This window comes from Cervus elaphus, chromosome 11 (genome assembly GCF_910594005.1).
Source record: "Cervus elaphus chromosome 11, mCerEla1.1, whole genome shotgun sequence".
Classification (NCBI taxonomy): Eukaryota; Metazoa; Chordata; class Mammalia; order Artiodactyla; family Cervidae; genus Cervus; species Cervus elaphus.
Window position 1 is genome coordinate 13,490,318 of NC_057825.1, and position 17,964 is coordinate 13,508,281.

Sequence of the window (17,964 nt, forward strand, 5' to 3'; positions counted from 1 at the left end):
AAGAGAAGAGACAAGGATCATCACTCATTTGTTCATTCAACAAATGGTAACCTCCTCTCTGCAGAAGCAACCCTTCTCCGTCTAATGCTAAGGGTTTCAACACCAAACCAGCTTTTGTTAACACTGCACTGAAAGAAAAAAAAGTAAGTGGGTTCTACTAAACCTAACAGTATTATCAATAAATATAAATGAGTTTAAGTCATCTATTGAAAGGAATCTCATACATACAGACAATAGAACATTTTTCAGCATTAAAAAGGAAAGCTATTCTGACACACGCTACATTATGCTAAGTGAAATAAGCTAGTCACAACAAGACAAATGCTGTGTGATTCCATTTATATGAGGTACTTAGCGCAGTTAAATTCACAGAGACAGAAAGTAAATGGTGGCTGCCAGGGGCTGGGAGAGGGAGGGATGGGAGTTGTTTAAGGGGCTGAGTTTCAGTTCTACAAGGTGAAGAGTTTTGGAAACTGGTTGCACAGCCATGTGAAGGTACTTGACACTCCTAACTCTATATTTAAGAATGGTTAAAATGGCAAATTTTATGCAATATGTGTTCTACTACAATGAAAAATAAAGACAAAAACTTAAAAAGAGTTTTAGAAGGGTTCACAGGACAAAATCTAACTCTATAAAAGACATACACCTAGCACACTGATTCAAAAAGCCTAAAAATAAACAGACGGGAAAGATACACCAAGCAAATGTAAACAAAAAGAATGCAAGGGCTGCGATCTTGATCTATGACAAGATAGAATTCAGACTCCTGGCACTGAATGAGATGGAGAAGGTGTGACTCAAGCCATCTCTGCAGCAAACAACACACCAGCACTTTCACAGAGCAGAAATTACAGGAAATGCAGAGAGAAATAGAAATGCTAGTAACAGGAGACTGAAACACACCACTTTCAGTCCAACTCTCATCAAAATACAGAAAACATAAACAATGTAATCTATGAAATATATTTTCCATATATATATGGATATATATAGATATATATATCCATGTATAGTGTCCATTTCAAAACTTGCACCCCTAAAAATAGAGAATGTACCTGTTTACACACATAATGAAAACTGACCCTTATTAGGGCAAAAGAACTTGCAAAGCTTCACCCAGTGGTTCCAATGGGATAAAGGATGTATTGATAGAACTTTGAAAATGAAAAAGCACCGAGCCAAATATTAGTTACTGATGCTGTCAATACTATTACTGTGGTTATTATCAGCATTCACTTCTGGGTGGTCTTTCCGCTCACTCCCTGATTCTCCCATAGGTTCTAGAGGAGGAATAAATATGTAATCTTGACTATCTCCATAAGAGCTACCATTTCTTCACTGTTGTCTATGTGCCAGCCACCGGACTGTTCTGCATGCAGCCCTTTGCTAGAAAGAGTTTTCTAATCATTTTATAAAAGTGAGCTCTCTGCTTCCCTCATATCACCCTCAGGGCCCAGAAACTGCTGGGCGCATTCTGAGTCAGTACTTAATGAACACTTAAAAAACTGAAGCGCATTGATCAGGGGCCCCACTTAAAAGTTAGATCCGAGTCTCAAACTTCACTCCAGCACTTACTATTAAGAGCTGTGTGTAGCCTTTCTGAACCTTGGTTTTCTAATATGTAATCCCAGATAGGAGTCTTACCTATACCCACTAGGACTGTTTGGACACTTAAATGTAGTAACACATGTAAAGTTTTCAGCATGTACCTGGTTTACCGGAGGGATTTAATAAATGGTAGTCTGAGGCTGACTAGGGCCTCAAAAGAGATCAATTTAGATGAGGGGTTCTTTTTTCTCAAAATAAATAAATAAATAGAAACATCTTCCAATGCAGTTGAAATTATTTTTTAAAATACCATGGGAGTGATAATAAGTTATATTACATCCTTATTATGGAATACTGTAAGGCAATGAAAAAGGGGCTAGAGGGCCATGATATGTTGAGTTTAAAAAAAAAAGTCCAGTTTCAAAACAGAAACAGAATGGTGCACATCCCTGTTTTTCAAAAAATCACACACACATAGGGAAAAGTCTGGAAGTACATACATCTAATTGTTAAAGGGGAGTATGCAATTCAGGATTTGTAAGAGATGCTTAACTTTTTACCTTCCAGTTTCTTCTGTAATTTCTAACACACACACATACACATACACAAGAAGAAAAAATAAACATATAAAGAAGTTCCCAAATTCTCTTTGGCCTGTATTTTTCATGGGACTTTGAAAGCCGTTGAACTGAGTAGAGGACGTGGTTAATTTTTCTGGCAAGTGTCAGAATTTCCATACCTGGGTTTTCTTTGTGAAAGAGAGACTCGAGAAGGGAGGATGAATGGCTCCAGCATTGCTCACTCCTCAGCACATCCACACAGGTAGTTTCCCTCTCGTCCCTGCCACCACGGCAGGCCTGACATGCAGGGTAGCAGAGAAACCCTTTGATAAATGTCAACCGAAATAGAGCAATCAGCTGAAAGCCATTTGCTGAGCCGTCTGACTGCCCTGGGCTCGAGGTTTTCCTTTATTCATTTATCATGATATACGGCTTTGGCCAACATACACACAGGAGAGAAATTGTTGACATGTGGAACCCAAGTACAGAAAATCTTTCATTTTCCCCCCCGTCTGTTCACCAAATAAGTTTTTGTTTATTTAAAGACTACAGAGGATTTGGCTGTTAAGAACCAAATGCCTTTGGAGTGGAGTTACAACATAATTTATCATTTCCTCTGTTTATTAAAAAATCCTGCATCTTTGAGCAGCACATTTGTAGTGAGTGGGGGATTTCGGCCACTCACGAAAGACTGTTGCAAAGCCCCTGCCATGTGGCTTACCCCCTAAAAAATATCTCCCTTGATTGCTGTTTCTTTCCCTGTCCCTCCCCCTGGCTGACTTCTGACCGTGCAATGGTTACTCGGGGCTGGTGAATGCAGCTGGACTGAGGACAGGTAAGCAGGGCTGGAGACTGTGTTCCCTTCTTTCATCTTTGACCTAACTCTGACCTTGAATCCCACTGGCTGTTGTGCAGCGTGTTCTGCCAGTACAAGCAGAGGGAGAAGCGCAACCTTTATTACCTCTCACAGGGGACAGAGTCTGAGGGGAAGCAAACAGCAGAGAGAATGTGGATGCTACTTGGCAGGAATGTACAGGCCCTGCTGCCTCCAGAGAGGGTTCTGTTCTAAAGGCAGACATCTGGCAGAACTAGAATAGACCTTCTACTTTCCAGCCAAGAGACCATAGACAGCAACACAGTCCAGTGACCATGCACCTCTCAAAGACAGGGGCCGTGTCTCCCCCTCTTTGCAGTCCCAGCACGGAGCATAGTACCTGGAGCAAAGTGGGCGCTCCACCGTTTGTGAAGGCAGCAGGATGCGGTGGGCAGAGCACAGGACTGAGATCAGGCCTCACTGTGACGCCCAGGTCTGCCCGTTGGTAGCTGTGTAATCCCGGGCAAGAGACTGAACCTCTCTGTAAAATGAGGCTGACAATGAAACCCTCTAACACTTTGGGCAAATTATCTGATATCGTCATGTCTTAGTTTTCCTACTTGCAAAATGGGGATAATCTACATCTTGTGAGTTTACTGTGAGGATTAAAAAGATTACCTAGAAGCGTTATGAATCTAGCTCATGACGGCTAGATTATGAATGAATGACTGAATAAATGAACAAACAAAGGGAAAAGAATTACTGGGGGGACAACATAACTTAACCTAGTACACAAAGATGTGCCACAATAAACAACTTGTCCATCAGTAACAGACAGGCCCTGGGGACAGAGATCTCATTACTGAATAAATGCTGAGGACAGAGGCAAGGGTGAAAAATGACAGAAGAACCGTGTTCAGAGTGCAAAGAAAGGAAAAGCAGCCAGCATTTGTTGAGCAGCTTCTATGTGCCATTCATTCACAACACACTGAATACTCACTATGTTCCAGACATTATGCCAACGTGTAAGGAAACTAAAAATATACAGACTAATTATCAAAAAGAATATTAAGGTTCAGATAAAAAAAAGCAGTGGACAGTGCTAGGAGAGCCAACAACAGGCATCCTAGGTTGGGGCAGGGGGGAAAGGACACGCTATCCAAGCTGAGACCCAAGGGTGAACAGGACCGGCCAGCAAGGAGTGGGAGGATGGTAAGGGAAAAGAGCAAGAGCACTGTTCTGGATGCTTTACACACTGTCCTCGGAGATCATGAATCCAGACCGATCCCATCGTTTCCTTTGTGCTTGTTATTCTTTCCAATTTATTTAGGTTTTACTGTTTGGCGAAAATGGGCCTCTAGCAAAGGTATCCAACACGGGTGAAGGCTCACACTGGCTCAAGCAGAGTTCAAAAGTGGGGACAGGGCCTGACTAATTGTCTGAAAAGGAGGCTCCCGAGATGAGGAGCAGACAGTGGCAAGCCTGCCAATGGTCCTGACAGCTTGGTGACGTCACGGTCAAGACAAATCGCCCAAGTGAAGGCCTTCTGTCAGCAACAGAGTGTCTCTAAGGACCACCCATGCCAGAAGGGCCAGAGCAGATACGGTGGTCAGAGGACAGGAGGAAGAGAATAAACAGTGTCCCACTGGAGGGCGGTCAGTCACCAGGACTGACAGCTGCGAGGTGACAACCTTCCGTATGGATGGAATAGAGAAGTGCCGATTTGCCACCCGTGTGGATGGAATAAAGACGTGCCGATCTGCCACCCGTGGGATCCACTGGGAACTGGGCTCTGGAGCACTGCTGCCCCTGCTGGGCTTTCATCCAAGGAGTTCTTTGGTTTTCACGGCCAGATGCCTGTCTAGCTCTGCAACTGTGTCGTCGGCCATTTGGCTGATCTGCAGAAAAACAAAATGAGACAACCTGGTAACTGGGGCTGAGAAGTGGAGGGGGAGAAATGTTTTGGAACTGTGAAGGTTATCTGGGAAATAATAATGGTGACAAAAGCTCATGTGAATTGCATCCCAGCCAGGCACTGAACTAAGAACTTTGTATATATGCTCTTACTGACTCTGGACAGAAGAAATAGACACCATGAGACAGTGTTATGTCCCCATTTCACAGATGAGGAAACTGAGGCAGTTAAAATCATTTGTTCAGGATCCATAGCTGTAAAGTAGCAATGACAAGAATTTAATCCTGGGTAGTCTGACTGCAGAGGCCCCAAACAGTTAACAATTATAACAGTACAGAGAAGTCAGTCTAATCTGTCCCTTAATGAAACTCTATAATTTCCTACACTTCAGACACTCTGCTATATAAGGCCCTCATACCAATTGATAAGGAGAATATTAAGATCCCAATAAACAAGCAGAAAAAAAAAATCTTGAAAAAAGATGAAGTACATCTGGTTAACAAACATGGAAAATTCAATAGACACTGAAGAAATGCAAATTAAACCAAGATATAATTTTGTTATCACAGTTAACAAAATTTGATGTTGCGGTTTTTAATTATAATAGTCAATACCAGAGCTGTGGTGAAATGGATGAACTCACATATCATGGATAGGAATTCAAATTGATGCAAGTGTTCATATCATTTTTAACCCCAAATTCTCTCAACTGGGAAATTATCACATGAATAGAATCTGAGAAAATGTCCTTAAGGTCTACATACGAAGATATTTATCAAAGCTTATAATCAAAAATAAGAAAATTTTAAATGATAGTATATGTAATTGAATACATATAGTCATTAAAAAGGGTTAAGACTGTCTACTTCTCATGGAGAGGGTAAAAATACAAATAACATTCCAGTATACATTTCTGACATGTCTGTTTTATAACAAGCATGGATTGCTTTTGTAATCAGAGAAAAAGAAATAATGTTTCAAGATATTATTTATAACATCATGGAAACATGCCCATGTTACCCTTGAATTCAAGAAAAAAGAGAATACAAAATGTGTATATACATAGTAGAAATCATCTCAAATATATTTAAAATATGCATATTTTTAAAAACTGGAAGAAAACGTGTCAAAATATTACTAGTGATTATCTTTTAGTGATGGGAAGACAGGAAATGTATTATTCATGTTGGTATCTGTCACATTCAGCATAAAACTTAGTCCATAGCAAGAGCTCAGGAAATATTTCCTAAATGAATAATTATTAGTTTTCTGTGCTTTTCTGTATCCTCCACATTTTCTGTAGGAAACATAAACTCCCTCTAAGAACGAAAAAAGAAACAGTACAACTGAGTGAGTGTTGCAAGCCTGCAGTCCCATGTCTAAGAGGCCTCAGGCAGGAAGCTCTGAAGGCGGCAGTGTGGTCCCCAGTTCTGTGTGCTCAGCGCAGCGGCTGTTTGACATCTTTATTTGCAGACCACAGGCCTTGGCCAGGAACCGGGAAATAAATGCCCTGGAAAGGATAGCAACTAAAAAGGATTTGGAGCAATTGGTCCCAGGCAGGGAGACAGCCAGACTCTTGCCATAGCAACAGCTGCACATTTTGGAGGAGGGGAGAGCAAAGCTCTGGGGCTGCCGGGCACTCCGAACAGGACCAGCTCCCAGTGCCTGCCTGGGATCCTCACTCAGCTGGCACAAGCCCCCGAGAGGCTTCCTGTGCCCCCACCCCAAGCAGCCTCCTTGTGTGGGGTGTGGCGTGGTGCCCAGCAGCACTCCGGCACCCGCATGCTGGTAGCCTGAGACAGCCAGGAACGAGGGCTGCAAGGCTCCTCGGGAAAGATGGTGTCTGAGGACAGAGACTGGGACTAAGGGGCGGAAGGGTACCTGGAGGAACCGGCTGGTAACATGGTTCTGGCTTCAGTTCTCAGTGGGGTGACAGGATGCCAGTCATTTCCCCACCCTGAGTCTCAGTTTCCTTATCTCTCCAATGGGGATGTGAGTCCCTCCCTCAGAAAGGAATTGTGAGGGTTAAATAAGATCATGAATATGCAAGTATGTTTAAACTGGTTATTTGCTATGCAAATATTGCTTGTGTTACTCTGATTTTTACTATCACTTTCTGACTTCTTTTTAAATTAATCAATTAATGAAAATATTTACTAACTCTCTGCCATATTACAGGCACAGAGTGCCCTTGGGGACAGTCCACCTTCAAGTTCTTTTCCATCTTAAAATAACAATGATTAACAACAAGGATACAAACAACATCATCTATTTACTAAGGGCCAAACACTGGGCTAAAAACTTTACATGCATCACTTCACATCATGTTCAAAATACAGAAAATACTATTATTATCTCCCTTTGTTGTTGTTCAGTCGCTCAGTCCTGTCCCATTCTTTGCAACCTGATGGACTGCAGCACACCAGGCTTCCCTGTCCTTCACCACATCTCGAAACTTGCTCAAACTCATGCCCATTGAGTCAGTGATGCCATCCAACCATCTCGTCCTCTGTTGCCCACTTCTCCTCCCACCTTCAATCTTTCCCAGCATCAGGCTCTTTTCCAATGAGTCGGCTCTTCCCATCAGGTGGCCAAAGTATTGCAGCTTCAGCATCAGTCCTTCCAATGAATATTCAGGACTGATTACCTTTAGGATTGACTGGTTTGATCTCCTTTTAATATTATTTCACCTGATAGTTGCACAACAGTTCACACTACGCAGAAGTGTTTTGTCCTCTGTGACTTCATTCAGATCCAACAACCTCACATACCTATACCATAAGGCAGATGGGACAGATACTATCTCCATTTTACAGGATAGTAGACCACGGCATGGGATTTTAACTGACCTGCCCAAGATCACATAAAAAGTCAGTGATGTGACTGAGCCAAGAACTCACCCACCCTGGACTGCCAGTGTGGTGCTCCTACTCCCCTCAGGGAGCCCACAGCACCTGGCCTAGCCCTTCTTCAGTCAAAGGAGGCTGTGCTGGACTCATTAAAACCATCCATCCCCATCCCACAGTGAAAGTCACAAGGTTGGGAGAGGAGCAGGATGGACAAATAGGACAAATGACTACTGAAGACCAGCCAGCACACTAGCTGCTTTTAAGTATTCTGTGTCATTTGGTCCTCTTGCCAAATCCTGTGAGACAGGCATTACTGTTTCCCCTTTACAGATGAAGAAACAGGCGCAGGAAGGTGAAGCCATTTGCTGACCTTAAAAGCGGAGACATGAAAGAGCTAGGATTTGAACTCAGGCCAGTCTCCACAGCAGGAGCTCTTTCTATTAGGACCCGCTGCCTCATGAAGATGATAACATCATCAGTGCCATCACTGTCATGGTCATGACTGTCATCAACACTGGCTCCTTATACGTTCAGGACAATGAGAGGCGGAGACTGAAAAGGGGGATGGTAAGAGCCCACCAGACACCCGTAGGGCAGACCTGGGGAGCAGAGCTCAGCACACCCGCAGTGCCGTGGGGTGTGTCTCCCGCCCACTGCCGTGCTCAGCCCAGCCTACCTGCCTGCCTGCCGGCACAGGAGCCCTTCACCCCACGAGCACCCAGCTTCACTTCAGAATGGCTGTGTCTCAGGAAAAGGGAGCAGTGAAAGGATCTTGGCTAGGTTTACTGGGGGTTTCTGCCAAGTGCTTTAATGTTCAGCAGACCCACTTGTAGCAAACTGAAGCAAAGGTGAAACAGCAGGCTGGCAGATGTCAAGAGTCCCAAGTGGGAAGACTCTGGTCCTTCTTCAGCAGAGCTGGCCTGGGTTGGGGGTTGGGAAGGCTGTGGGGGAAGCGATAGGGGTCAGACATGACTGTGTGGAGAGAACATACCACTGAACCCTTTTATTCTTGTATACAAAAGACGAAACACTTTTATAATACAGCTTTTTAAAAAAATCTGACCGCAAAAGAATTTTGGAAAAAAATTTTAAAAAGAAATTTCACTAAGAAAAAAATTACAATTGTTCATAATCCAAGTGACCACCATTAATATTTTGAAGTAAATAAGCTGCCAAACTTTTCACATACATGAAACTTAATAAAAGTGTTTTTGCATCTTACCTTAAAAAGAAAACTCACTGTGGCTGCAAAGTGTTTTTATGTCTATATAAAGAGTCCAGTGAATGGATGTAAAACAAGCTATTTTCCTACTATCAGAAATTTAGACAGTTTTCAGGTTGTTTTTTTCTCTTCCAGCTGCGCCACGCGGCATGTGTGATCTTAGTTCCCTGACCAGGGATGGAACTTTTGTCCCCTGCAGGGGAAGCATGGAGCCCTAACCACTGGACCGCCAGGGAATTCTCCCCAGCTTTCATACATAATACATCAATGGACAACTCTGTAGATAAGATTCTTGATAACTTATTTTGGATAAATCCCTAAGTTGATAAATCAGAAATACATAGGTATATTATCATCTAGAAAGGTTTATGGATTTATAGAAAGAATAAATCTTTTCTGTGGAATGTGGAAGTAAAAGCAATACTTCCAAGGTAAGCAACACTTTAAGTTCACATCAAAAATGCTAGGTTCAAATGTCAAGGATTAGAAAAGGCCAAGAATTTTTAAAATACACATATTCTAAACACCCTGCTAGTGATTTAGACAGTACAAAACAAGAACCTTAAAAATATGCATTTCCCTTGTGCTATAATTCCACACATGAGACTCTATCCTAGGGAAGTCATCTCAACAAAGATCTATGTATAAAAACATTCACTGCAACCTTATTTATAATAACAAAAAAGTTTAAACAAACTAAATGTCCAAAAAGAGGGCTTATGAAAGTGAATTACAGTATAACCACAAGATGGACTATTTTGCAACCATCAGAGTGTGGCTGTTTTTACAAAGAGTTTTTTAAGAAGAAAATGCTAATAATCTTAATGCTAAACAGAAAATAAAAAACTGGATAGAAAGTTGTTTGATCATTTTAAAAACTATGTAGTTAAGTTCCCAAGTTTCCCTGGCAGTCCAGAGGTTAAGACTCGGCACTGCCAATGTAGGGGGTGTGGGTTTGATCCCTGGTCAGGGAACTAAGATATCACATGCTGATCAGCAGGGTCAAACAACTGAAAAATAAATATAACAAATAAAGGATATATTAATAAATAAACTACCAAATATTTTTTAAAAACTAAGTAGTTAAAAAAGGGGGAAAAGGAGAAATATCCCCAAATCCAGGACTATAGGGTGAATTTTCCCCATTTTTAAAGTCTTCTGAAATCTCTACATTTTCTACAATGAACCTACACTGCTTTGATAATCAGAAACAAAATTTAAAAATACATTATAAAAGCTTTTTGATAAAGCAGAAATTAGTTCCTGTCTTGCTTAAACAAATTAATAAATAACAATAAATAAGCACACCCAAAACTCCAGATTGATGCCTTCTATTGGGGAAACAAGAAAAAAATGAAGTGTGCACATGACTCTCTCCTGAATATTTTCTTACCCAAACTTTTAACCATATGACAATAATTAAAGTTATTAACAACAATGGTTAAGAGCTAACATTTAAGTGATAATATCTTAAATAATAAAGATTAATGCACTGGATGTATCATGTAATACTACATATAGCATGACCTTTTTTCTTGTAATATTCCATATATGTTTACAGAGATAACCTGAAGGCCTACACCGAAAATGTGAGGGGAGTGCAAAAGGGTTAAAGGAGGGGTCAATGTGTATGGTGATGGATGGAAACTAAACTTCTGGTGATGAACATACTGTAGTGTATACAGAAGTTGAAAAAGAATGTTGTAGAATAATGTATACATGAAATATACAGTGTTATAAATTAACATTATTTGAATAATATTTTTTCTTAAAGTACAAGAAGACATTTTAAAAAAACAAGTGCAGGTTATGTGATCGTTCTTCCTTTTCCAAGGAGCATGGGCTCTAGTCCCTGAGGCAGAGGCCCAGACTTGCTGAGAGAGTGCCTGAAGGGCATCAGAGGTTACAGGCTCACCACCGGAAAGCAACGAAAAGGCCAAGTGTCTGCTACAGTGATGAAATCCCCTGGGAGATGGATAAGGAGCTGGCCCAGCTGGACTCTTACAAGGCCTAGTGAGTGCTCAGAAGAGGCCAGGCAAGTCTACGAGTCTCTGTGAGCCAATGCAGAGAAAAAGGAGGCCACAGGGCGGGCAGGAGGCGAACCCTGAGGGGCTCAATGTCAGATGCTCGCACTGTGCTTCCAGCATCCCCAGCGCATCCCTTCACAGCGGGAATTCCAAGCCCCTTTTCACAGAAGAAACAGGCTCCAAGAACTTGCCCAAGGTCCCGTGACAGTGAGTGTAGAACCCCTCGCTAACCCGGTGCCACGACAGGGGTGCACTGCCATGCTTCCGCGTCACTACCTCTGCCGTGTTTCCTTGTCTGGGGAGCCTTCCAAAAATACACATTCCTGCGCAGACCTACTCAATCAGAAAACGTAGGAGGCCCAGACATTCATCTAAAATTCTTCCCTGAGTAACTGTTGGGCCTGCTCTATGACTAGCATTCTGTTAGTCTAAGAGGAAGGAATAGTCAATTGAAGGGGTCCTCATGACCCCCTAACGACTCTCCTGGCCTCCCCATCTTCCCTCTTTATGCCCTATCCTGCCCACACTCCTGTTCAATCTTCGTAACATAATGCTTTTATTGTGGATGATGGAGGCTTTGGGAAAGCCCCTTATAATGCTTATAAGCTAAACATTCTGTCTCCCCAATACTGGTAAATCATTTTTCTGTCTTTTTTTTTTTTTAATCTTTCTCTCTTAATTACACTGGTATCACACAAGTTCAGGCCATCATCATTTCCTGGCTGGATTCCTGCAGCAGCCTCCCAACTTCCAGTTATGCCCCTTACAATCTGGTTTCCACCCAGCCACCACAGTCAACCTTCAAACACAAGTGTGATGCTCTGCTGAAAAATAATGCTCTGAAAAAATAATCATTCAAGGGAGTCACTGCATCAGAATCACCTGGGGAGCATTTTAAAATGCAGAACCCTAGGCCCCACCCCTGACTCGCTGACTGAATCTCTGGGAGCAGGGGCCCCATATAACCATATTTTTATTAGCTCCTCAAGTGACTCTAATGCCGCGACAGATTAGATTATTGCTCAAGAAGTATTTACCCCGTCCCCCAGACCTCCATGAACATATATACTTCCCTTCCACAGTGATACTGGGTTTGGCACATGAGATTTGCCTGGCCAGTGGAATGTGAAAAGAGCAGGTGCTTAAAATGTACTTGAGTAGCTTACGCTCTTGCCATCTGCTGTTGCCGTGAAAAGATGCCCTGGGAAGCTTGTTGACTCCAGAAGATTGAGAGAGATGTAGAGCTGACTTTAAGCCCCAAGATCTGAGAAGGTGCATGCTAAGTCACTTCAGTTGTGTCCGACTCTGTGCGATGCTATGGACTGTAGCTCGCCAGCTGTCCATGGGATTCTCCAGGCAAGAATACTGGAGTGTGTTGCCATTTCCTTCTCCAGGGGATCTCCCCGACCCAGGGCTCAAACCTGCATCTCTTACATCTCCTGCATTGGCAGGCGGGTTCTTTACCACTAGAGCCACCTGGGAAGTCCCGATGGCTGAGCCACATCGAGCTCAGCCTAGAAGAGCTACCTCCCAGCTGACCCACAGAGACAGGAATAAGAAAATGCTTGAAATACACATCACTGAATTTCGAGGTAGTATGTTATGCAGCATCAGTGTGGCCACGAATGACCAATAAAGATGCAGAGCCAACACGGGAACCTCTGGACATGTTAAAGTTCAAACTCCTCAGCCTGGTACAGGAGACCCGCAACGAGCTGGCCACTGTCACCTCTGTCCTTTCCCTATGTCATCCTGGGTCCAAGACACAGTCATCTCACTGAACAGTGCCCTTTTCCATCACCACACCTTTGTACATGCTGTTACCCGTTCCCCTTCGTCTCCATTTCGCTCCAGTCGCTCCTTTAAGACTTGTTCAAGTGCCCTCACTCAGCACACTAAAAACAGGGGCAGGTCCTCACTTCTCAGCACCCAGACAACCACGCACAGACAGGAGAGCCCTGGAGTACAGGCCCTGAGAACAGTCTGCTGGTTTGGGTCCTACGGCTACCACTGACCAGCAGGGTGACCTTGGGCAAGTGACCTCCCTCCTGTGAACCTCAGTTTCCTCACCACCCACCCACCTCACTTTGCAGTGACGGGGATAAATTAAGTGTTGTCAAGTGCTCAGGTGAGAGCCTGGAACACAGTAAGGTCAGCAGCTTCCTCTCCCCTCCTCTGTATTCCCAGGGTCCAGCACAGGGCCAGGCCCAGGATAGACTCGGCCAATGCCAATCATGTCAGTGAAAGAACTGGGGGTACTCTGCTTTCGTTTTCTTCACTTCAGATGTGAACAATGATTTTCTGGGTCAGATATGTAAATATGACATCTGTTGGCAACAGTACCTGTTTCTCTATGAGCCTAATGGTGTCCTCAGAGGCCTTGTCCTTTGATTTCTTCACCTTATTTATTGCGTTGGTACGAACCTTCCGTAAAGAGTCTTTGGCCTTGTTCGTGTTCTGTTTAGCCAGCTTCACCAGCATTTCTCTGTGCTCCCGGGTTACTCTGATAAAAGACAAAAAAAAAAGTTCAATAAAATCATCCCATGTACGAACTGCCTGCCAAGAATTCAACATCACTTTATGCACTAGCTCAGCAGTTTGTAACAGTACTCTCCGTCGGTAGAAGATCTTCACATTCCTGACACACGCCCAGGAGGATGCTCAGGGTCAAGGAAGGTTCCTGGTGAGATAACTGAGGACAGCCAGTAAGCGTGCTGCTTAAAATCATGAGCCAGAGAGTCTAGGCAGCCCTGAAGTTAAATCCTGGCCATGCCTCTTACTGGATGCATAACTGACTTCCCTTCCTCAGGGTTCCCATCTGTATAATGGGATTGTCAGTACCTGACTTAAAGGGGTGGTGTGAAGATTATAGGATGGTCTGTGTAACTTGTTTAACATTGACCCTGGCACATTTTAAAACAAAGCAACTATCAGCTGTAATTCCACCCCTTTCTCCCCGACTAAAGAATAAAATGCCAATGAATGAGATGCTACAGAAACAGCATCATCTCTATACCTCTAAATCATCCAAAACAAATAAGTAGTAACCTTCAGAATCTTAACTATTATTATGACAAATTACTTGTGAATCACTTTAGCACTGACCCAGACACAACACATGAGAATACTGTACCATTTAACTTCCTTAAAGTACCCATGAGAGTGTCTGGCATATTAAACATGCTTAATAAATGTCAGTTATTTTAACTACTAATGTCCTTATCATAATAACAACCGTGAGCACACTGAAGGCCTATTATAAATCCCTGGGGCAGGCACTCTAGAACTTTTTGTAAGCTGGCCCTTACAATTGTATGAAGCAGTGATTATTCCTATTTTACACTTAATCATCGCAAAAGCCAACATGTTTGTCCTGTCTTGGCTTCTTGCTCGTGCGCACACTACCACCTGTCAGGACCAGAATGCTGGTTGTACGCCAAGCGTGCCACGATGAAGGTGACAGACCTCTGTCCTGCTCTGAGGGAGCTTAGGTAGGCCGAGAACTAAGTAAAGAGACTTTTACAATAGAGCGTGTCTGTGTTTGGGGAGCGGTCAGTTGGGGGAGGGAAGACTTTCCTGAGGAAACAATATCTGAGTGTGGCTGTCATTAGGTTTGTTCACTGGTATTCTGATTCTTATTCCTTCCGGGAGGAATGCACTTCCTGTCCCCTCTGAAGTTTGGTGTGGCTGCACAACTTGCTTTGGCCAATGAGATGTGAGCAGAATGGGTGTCACCATTATGAGCTCGCATGCACCCTACCACATTTGTTCCTGCTGGCTGCAGTGCAAGTCGAGAGGGAACTTCCATCAGTTTGGGTCCCAGAGAGACAATGGTGAACGGTGCCCCACTTGGCATGAACAAGAAATGTTTCTGTTGTTTGAGCCATGGAAATTTGGGGGACTACTTGTTACCACAGTACTGCTCATCCTATCCTGACTAATAGCTCACAAGGATCTAAAGAATACATGCAAGTTGCCAGTATTGGTAGGGATTTCCAGGAGGAAGAAAAAGCATGCACAAAGGCTTTAGGTTACCAGGAGATTGTGGTCATATGAAGAACCAAATGGAGCAGAGATAACAAAGAAGGGAGTAACAGGAAAAGAGGCTGGCAAGCCGTATCATAGAGGGTCTTTTAAGATCATAAACTCCATTTTAGGGATGGAAAAGTTTGGTATCTTACACAAAGCCAAACCTATGTTGGCCTGCTTCAAAAGCCAATGGTGTCAGTATGAACAAAGTCTCTGCCTCCTGAATTCTGAACTGGACATCACTGGCATATGGTTCCTGACCTTTAAGTCAACATGGTTCTGTCTTGTGAAGGATAATCCCAAATCCTGGGTATAAGTGTTCCATGTGAAACAGTGACAAATAGGAGTTACAGATTTAGTGGCATTTACCTAGTACTTTTTCTCTGATAGGATGAGAAAAAAATGAAAGAATTTTGAGACAGGACAAGCTGTGAAGATAAAGTGGACAGCTGAGTGATAAATAAATTCTTCTGGATCCAGCTATTTGAATTCACAAAAATTCTCAAATTCTCAAAATATTCTCAAAATGAATATAATCCTGACTCCTACCAGTATTAAACCCCTCAATGCTAGGTGAGTGCTTTATGCCCTCACTGAACCTCACAACTCATCAAACCAGATTCTAAAACCCCCATTTTCCAATGAGGAAACTGAGGTACACAGGCATTAAGTAACTAGCCTGTGGGCTTGAGTGACAGAATTGAGATTCAAATCCAGATCTTTGCAGGCTGCATTCTTCCCCCTACTCCAGGCTGCCTACCCTTGCAGTCTATTTCAAATAAATTATGTGCTGCTGCCATTACTTCTGCTTCCAGGCAGAAAGCTTTTTTCAAAGTCAGTAATATGAATCTTGGGACTGAAAAGGACAAAACCACCATGTCAGGAGTTTAGGGATTTGGATCACATCTTGTTACTTTTATGGTTTTTAATTCATTGAACAAAAATCATGCTGACATGTTTAGGTCTCTTTTTTGTTCTGCCAAAGCATATGTCAGTATAAGGAAGGAACAGGAAAATTAAAACTTGATCCGCTGATTCAAAAAACTTAATCCTGCTGAAACACTAGGAGGGGCAGAAAATAAATGAATCTAAGTCTGTAAGAAACCTCTTAAACTTCTTTACAGAGAAGTATTTCAATCTAACATTTCACATATAATTTGAAATAGCTTGCTTTTTAGACAATCTTTAAAAAAATTAAAAAATGTATTTTACTACACTGTTATATTTTACATGGAGGAAAAAAAAAATCCCATGTTCAAAATTATACAAATTGGGACTCAAAAAATCTTGAGAGTAAATGGCTACATAAAGAAAACAAAATCATAATATATGTAATTTGGTCTTAATAAAGTATTTTTTTATATTTATTAATGAAAATGTGACACTATGACACTATTGTCACCAGTTTCCACATATTGTAGTATTTAATTATTGACATTGACAAAAATATGTCAGTTTCAGGATGCAAATACAGAGGCAATAATCTAAGAAAGTGGGGGGGGTACAGTGAGGGTGTGGGGGGGTACAGTGAGGGTGTGGGGGGGTACAGTCAGGGTGCGGGGGAGAAGGGAGGAGAGGGAGGGGATGCCAGGCACAGGAAGTGCTGAGAGGAAGAGAGGCATCTGCATGCTGGTTCAGGGTGATGCTGAGCTGAACGAATCCAAAATACAAGATTGGAAGCAGTCAGGCTCGATTCTGAAGTGCAGTCAGACCTGTTTTATTCCTGTATCTGTCACTCAGAAGCTGACTGTCCTCGGGCAAGCTACTTAATCTCTCTCCACCTCAGTTTCTTCATCTCTGAAGTGAAGATAATGAAAACACCTTGTCCGGGGGGTTGGGAGAAGCAGACACGACGTATGTAAAGTACCAGTAAAGACAGCAGCATATAGTAGTAGCCTTGAATAAATGATAGCATCTATGAATGTTTTAATCAAACACACTTAATTACTTCCTCATGAAACTACGAGGGCACATCTGTTTTAGAAAAGAAACATACTCTATTATGGAAATATTGTAATGCCTTTCCAAACCAGTGATTAATACATCTGATCATCTCCATCTCGCATTCACGGGGTTCTGTGAGCTCAGGCTAGTTGTATTTCAGGCTCTGGGCTCAGTCAGTTGGTTCTGAGCACCCGCTCTGCACTTGGCCTGCATTCACTCATCAAGCATTGGCGGGAGCCCCAGTGCTCGCTGCCAGATCCCGGGCCGGGCTGAGGAGCGCCAGAGACGAGGGAGGCCTGGTCCAACTTCTCCACAGGCTCAGCCCAGCAGTGCAGACAGACTCATAACCACTGCTGAGGAAGGGTACTGCTGGGATGGAGAGACAGGCTTTCTGCAGGAGGAAGGAGGACGTGGAGAGCACAGCTCATCCTGCCGTGAGGTCTGGGAAGTGCCCTAGAGACGCATAGTGACTCACTGGCTGCAGAATAAAGGACAGGCCACTCCAGGCAGAAGCATGGTAGGAGATATGCTGGCAGGAAGGCGTGAGGCTGAAAAGGAGGCATCAAATTCGTTCTGAAGACCTGAGGTTTTCACATTCTTCTTTAGCCATAAAACTCTGGATTCAAAGAAAACCAAGGCAAACACCCCATTTATAAAAGAGAGAGAAACTGAGTTCTCTCCATTAATGAGGGGAAGGGCGCTAGCAGAGAGGAAGGTGCTCCATCCCGCCCTGACATCCCTCCACTTCTGCACCTGCCATGTACGGGCTGAGTAACCTTAGGCAAGTGATTTAAACTCTCTGAGCCCTGGTCCTCTCATCTGGAAATAGGGACTGGAAATAAACAAACAGAAAGCCCCAGCCTCTACCTTTCATAGTGCTTGTGAAGATAAGATAAGATAATATATGGAAAGTGAACAGTACAAAGCATGGTAGGAAATAAACAATCAGACAAGGTAAGCTGCCTTTGTGGCTACTGTTGTTCATGTTTGGTAACTATAGTGTGTATGTGCATGCTCAGTCATGTCTGACTTTTCGTGACCCCATGGACTACC

At 43.0% G+C, this 17,964-nt stretch overlaps 1 protein-coding gene across 1 annotated transcript in view; it reads right to left on the reverse strand.

Moving 5' to 3' along the window:
• Positions 1-4,218: 4,218 nt before the first annotated feature.
• Positions 4,219-17,964, reverse strand: part of MRRF (mitochondrial ribosome recycling factor) — a 54,039-nt gene continuing 40,293 nt past the window's right edge. Inside the window, exons 6-7 of the mRNA XM_043916930.1 lie at positions 13,282-13,441; positions 4,219-4,823 (exon numbers count right to left, since the gene is read on the reverse strand). Of these exons, the coding sequence (XP_043772865.1) occupies positions 4,746-4,823; positions 13,282-13,441 (238 nt within the window). The 3' untranslated portion in view covers positions 4,219-4,745. The remainder of the gene's footprint in view (positions 4,824-13,281; positions 13,442-17,964) is intronic.